Raw genomic sequence first — 5,199 nt, 5'->3', positions numbered from 1 at the left:
TATAGATTAAATAAAGTCAGTTTATAAAACTAACTCCACATACTTCACGAGACGAATCTAATGAGGTCTTTGACCGCATGATTTGATGATGGTTACTATAGCATTACTGTAGCTAATCATAGATTAATTACTGTTATTAGATTAGTCGCGTAAAGATACATCCATCCGTGAAGAGGTTTTACAAATAGGCTTCATTTAGTACTTCATGCATGCAAGATTCTCTTGTAGCGCAAGGAGTTGTAGCGCTAGAAGTTGTAGCGCAAAACAAACAGGGCCATAGATAGATAGGAGCTGTGGGGTAAGGCCGTTGTTTGGAATTGGGAGAAAAAATTGCAATATTAGGACTGCAAATATTGATCACTTGTGAATTAGCCACTCCCAGTGAATGATACTATGGAATCTTATTGAAAATCTTGTTAGAACGCTTATTTATTATTGGGAGTTTATAATAACCCTTTTATCAGGTCCTAAAGGCGCACGCGGTACGGTGGAGCTGGGCGGGGGGCAGTGCCATTCCAAGAAAGCTTCTAATCTCAGACCTAGGTTGATAGTTCGAAGAACAGACCGCTAGCTGTAACTATGGTCGCCTTCATCCACCAATTCTAATCTATAATTCCTTATTTATGAATATAGTTTTTCTGTATCAGTTTCAGTTTTTTCTCTTTAGGCTGTGTGCGTTTGACAGAGGCCGGGACAGTTTCAAATTATTGTGTTACTTTGATGTAACCTCTTAAAATCAATAAAGTTTCCCTTATCCAAAAAAAAAAGTTTTTGTTGTATTCTGAATCCTGACTGCCATACAGTTCATCTCTGACGGAGAAAAGAAGCAAAGTAAAAATACTTTGTTGGTTAATCAGCGACGGAAATTTCTCAGAGAGGTGCGCCGTGCGAGCGGTCATCTTAGAATTCTAGATTGCATGCATGTGCCTTTCTGTTCAAGTGATTGGGCAATCATGCTTGAAAACATCCTTTGTCCAAGAACAGCGTGAAGATACAAATCAGACATCTGCTGGAGGCACCAGTGAATCCATTCGTGCGGACTAGTTCCTCGTTTGACAATTCCCGGCCAGCGACCCAGGTCTCTGCTGCCGGAATTTACGTGTTCAAAATAAACTTTTTTCCCTTTTACCGGAAACTAATTGAGATGTTTTTTATGGAGAACTTTAAACAAACAAATAAGGACCACTACTAAAAAAAATTAGAGACGGAAAAAATATATTTCTAAGAATGGGTACGGTATCCACCTTATTTCTTGCAGCTAAAAATACTATTTACATGGGCAGGTAACATACCCGCTCTTAGAAATTAATTTGTTTGGGCGGGTGATGGTCTAACCCGCTCCTAAAAATCTATTTGCAGGGGCTGGTGACGGGCTCACCCGCCCCTAAAAATTAATTTTAATAAAACAAAAAATTAGAAAAAATTGATACAACAGAATAAAATAAAAAATATATCCTAGCCAATTGGCCACTACCACACAAGCCCCTCTACTACCGAGGTACGATTTCTTCGATGAAATATATATGCCCACTTGCGTAAACTTGGGTTCAAACCCACCTCAAGCCTTATGTGTACCCTCCTCTCCACCACATCGCACTGCCACTTGTGACTTTAGGAGATGTGCTATCCTTTTGTACTAACTATGAAACCCATTAGTAGGAGCGGGTGATGCCATCACCCACCCCAAAAATATTTATCTATTGCGTATTTCAAAAATTTATTTAAATCTTTAAATATAGCAAAACAAATTTAAAAATAGAACTTCTACACTATGGTTATTGTGAACCATAGATACAGAAAAAATATGGTAAGTATATTTTAGTATATATAAGATTAAGATTATAAATCTCAAAGTATGACTTGAGTTGTACGAGATAATATCACTTGCTCCCTGAAATGGTCACTATTTTCAGGAATGGGTGATGGCGTCACCCACCTCTAAAAATGTAATTATTTCAAGGGAGGTGAATTGCTACAGTCCTACTCCATTTCGAAATACATAAGGGCGCTAAAGATGAGCGCCAAACACCCCCTTATGCATCTCGAATGTTTCCTTTCCAGTGAAAGAAACTTTGCTAATAAGTGATGGCCAGGTAAAAGTTATTATCGCCGGTAGTTTTGGTGCTCTTGCCTTTCATCCAATTGAAGATAGTTAATGATAGCGCCAGGGCATCCGATGCCACATATGCTCTTACCAATTATATTGATGTTGCAGCGAGAATTTTTTGCATGTAATTTTGTTACGACTTGATGTTAAGCAGAAAAGCACTCTAACCTCAATAACAGATGAGACTTCTTATATGATTTTTATTGGGATAGGCATACGATGGTGTTCCAACAAGAGTTTAAGTAATATAGTGGGTATTTTAGTTGATTATTAATGTTGCAATAGTTGTTGTAAGATTATTCAATGGATTGATATGTGATGTTACAGTGATCATTTTTAGTATGTTTAAAATGTTATGTGATGTTGCAACAACCGTTTTAAGATATTACACAAATTTATTCTAGGTGTCTAAATAGTTAATTTATCATGTTACATATTTTAATACAATTAATGATTCTATTTGTTTCAATGTTTTTAAAAAAATATTTTCCTTAAATATTGCAATTGTAGTTAAAAAATATCGCAAATATAATCATTTAATATTGCAAGGTAAATCTCGATTTACAGAAGGCTATTTCTACACATTGTCATCTTATTGAATATTGCATGAAACATAGTGTCATATTGCGGTGGAATTTTCTATCATGGAATCAGATGACAAAGTTTTACATATACTTTTGTAGTAGTGCAAGCAGTGATTTTGAATATTGCAGTAGTTAATTTTCAATGTTGCAAGGGAGTGTCATGAGAAATTTTCTCATTGAACATCCGAGCGCCCGTAGCTTCCATTGAAGATACAAATTCTATGTGTCCTTTTCAGATATACAAGGGCGAGTCCAGAGAATATTATGCATCAATCAACATCAGCGAAATAAAACACGGTGACGATGAGTTGTATCGTCACGCATGTCACTGCACTCCTGCAATCGAAGCCGTCTTGGCGACCGAGTGCTTCTTGCCCTTGCGCTCTCTCGCTCGCTTCCTTGCCGTGCCCGCCATCTCACACCGTCACACGCGTGCTGGCTGCGGCTGCTCGCGACCAATATATAACCCGCGTGCTTTGCCATTAGCCCATTAGACGACACGAGAGCCAATTCTCATAAGCTACCGCGAAGTCAGGCAAACTCCGGCCGGACAAGAGTTTCCCGGCGCCAGAGCAGAGCAGAAAAGAAAGCCAGCGAGGCGGCAGCAGCGTCGTCCATGTCGGTGGGAAGCAAGTCGCTGCCGGCGCGCCGCGCCGACGAGGGAGGAGAGAGCAGCGATGGCGCCGCGGTGAGGGAGGAGGACGGCTTGCCCAGGGGCGGCGGCGGTAGCAGGAACAGGAAGCAGAAGGCAGCCCGGTACGGCCGCTGCTTCTCCGGGCTGGAGCTCAGCATCGGGCCGGCGCCGTTGAAGGACGTGGACGCCGGGAGGCTCAAGGACCAGATCAGGAGGTGGGCCAAGGCCGTCGTGGCCTTTGCGCGCCAGATCAGCTTCGGCTCGCCGCGGTCCGTGAACAAGTCCAGCGGCGGCACCACGCCGCGGTCGTCCACGTTCCCGGCGGCGCCCAGGTCCAGCCGCCTCGGTGCCGCCAAGAACGACGAGCCTCCATCCGACGCGTGAGAGCTTGATGGACAAGACTTGGTCCGCTCCGTGTATATATAACAAGAATTTACAAAGTATACTATAAGGTGCCGTAGCACGACAGCACTAGTTTGATTTATTCTTTCGTTTTTTTTCGTTTTCTTCAATAACAAAATATTTTCTTCATTTTAAAAACAAATAATTTGATTCATTCTTGCTTAGTTGCCACCTGCATATGCTTCGTTGTTTCCCTTTGTTACATTGTTATTAGTAATTTCAAATTTGTTGGCTATACTCTTCAATTCATCCATTTCTGACCCTAGCTGGCAGCTTTCTTTTCTTCGACCACTCATTTTCTACTTTTCAATTGTACGTAAGAGACTAGTCCACGTACGCAATAGAATTGTTATCATAATATCATATAATATGTTTGACTTGTAAGAGACTAAGTGGTAACTATTTTTTGTATTAATCTCGACGAGTTGATGGCTTAATATTCGTAATGTTGCGTTCCTTAATTAGTTCTACGATCCTTGATATTGAGCCACAGAATTTCATTTGTGTACCATATTTTTATATAAAAAACAACCAATGCATATCATAATATCATATAATATATGTTTGACTTGTAAGAGACTAAGTGGTAACTATTTTTTGTATTAATCTCGACAAGTTGATTGCTTAATATTTGTAATGTTGCGTTCCTGAATTAGTTCTACGATCCTTGATATTGAGCCACAGAATTTCATTTGTGTACCATATTTTTATATAAAAAAACAACCAACGCATAACAATTTCATAGAAAATTGATATACCTGATCACAGTGGTAGACAAAAAATACATAATAACTTCATTGATCAACTATAAAAAAAATTCTCAGCAGCAACTTGTAGATGACAGTGTCGGTGTTTACCGCCAAGCCTGCTCAGGGATACCCTTAGCAGTAGGGTTTGTAGATAGGGATCGACTGCTCTAGAACTCGATGGTATAAGGAACACAAAGATTTAGACAGGTTCGGGCCGTGAGTTTGCATAATACCCTACGTCCTGTGTGGTTTGTATTGCCTTAGGTGTTGATGATTATTTGGAGGGGGTCCCTGCCCGCCCTTATATATTCGGGGGGACAGGGTTACATGGAAAGTCCTAGCTGAGTACAGTTGGAGTCCTACTACAACATAATCGGGTAGTTTCTTTTGTACTGCAGCTAGTTCTACGCCTATGCGAGTAGTTACAAAAGAAGTGTACATCCATGATCTATCCCTTACTCTAGAACATTATATGTTTATAAGCAGTCCAGCTGCCGCGGGTCTGACAAGCCCCCAAGCTCTTCGTAGCCGAGTCCTGCAGGCGTCGAGTACTTGGCTAAGCATCTTTGAGTACTTCATATAGTCAGAACATCCTTCTGGTTGCTCTTGGGCCTTCCTTCAGTTACGTTGAGTAGTTCTCCAAGTACTTCCGGTTGCTTCGAGGCTGTGAGGTGCTCAAGCCCCGAAATCTTGATCATATATGGTGCGCAAAGTATTCGCTCT

The 5,199-nt window shown here is 40.9% G+C and overlaps 1 protein-coding gene across 1 annotated transcript; it reads left to right on the top strand.

Moving 5' to 3' along the window:
• The first annotated feature begins 3,189 nt into the window (after positions 1-3,189).
• On the top strand, positions 3,190-3,980 carry LOC120675919. The gene has a single exon (XM_039957126.1). The coding sequence runs from the start codon at positions 3,308-3,310 to the stop codon at positions 3,707-3,709; it is 402 nt and encodes a 133-aa protein (XP_039813060.1). The 5' UTR covers positions 3,190-3,307; the 3' UTR covers positions 3,710-3,980.
• The last annotated feature ends 1,219 nt before the right edge of the window (positions 3,981-5,199 follow it).

This window comes from Panicum virgatum, chromosome 5N (genome assembly GCF_016808335.1).
Source record: "Panicum virgatum strain AP13 chromosome 5N, P.virgatum_v5, whole genome shotgun sequence".
NCBI lineage: Eukaryota > Viridiplantae > Streptophyta > Magnoliopsida > Poales > Poaceae > Panicum > Panicum virgatum.
Note: the sequence above shows the minus strand (reverse complement) of the source record. Positions and strands in the feature narration are given on the sequence as shown.

Excerpts from the sequence above, each read along its gene's own strand:
- LOC120675919 (XM_039957126.1), top strand. The coding sequence starts at position 3,308 with ATGTCGGTGGGAAGCAAGTCGCTGCCGGCGCGCCGCGCCGACGAGGGA.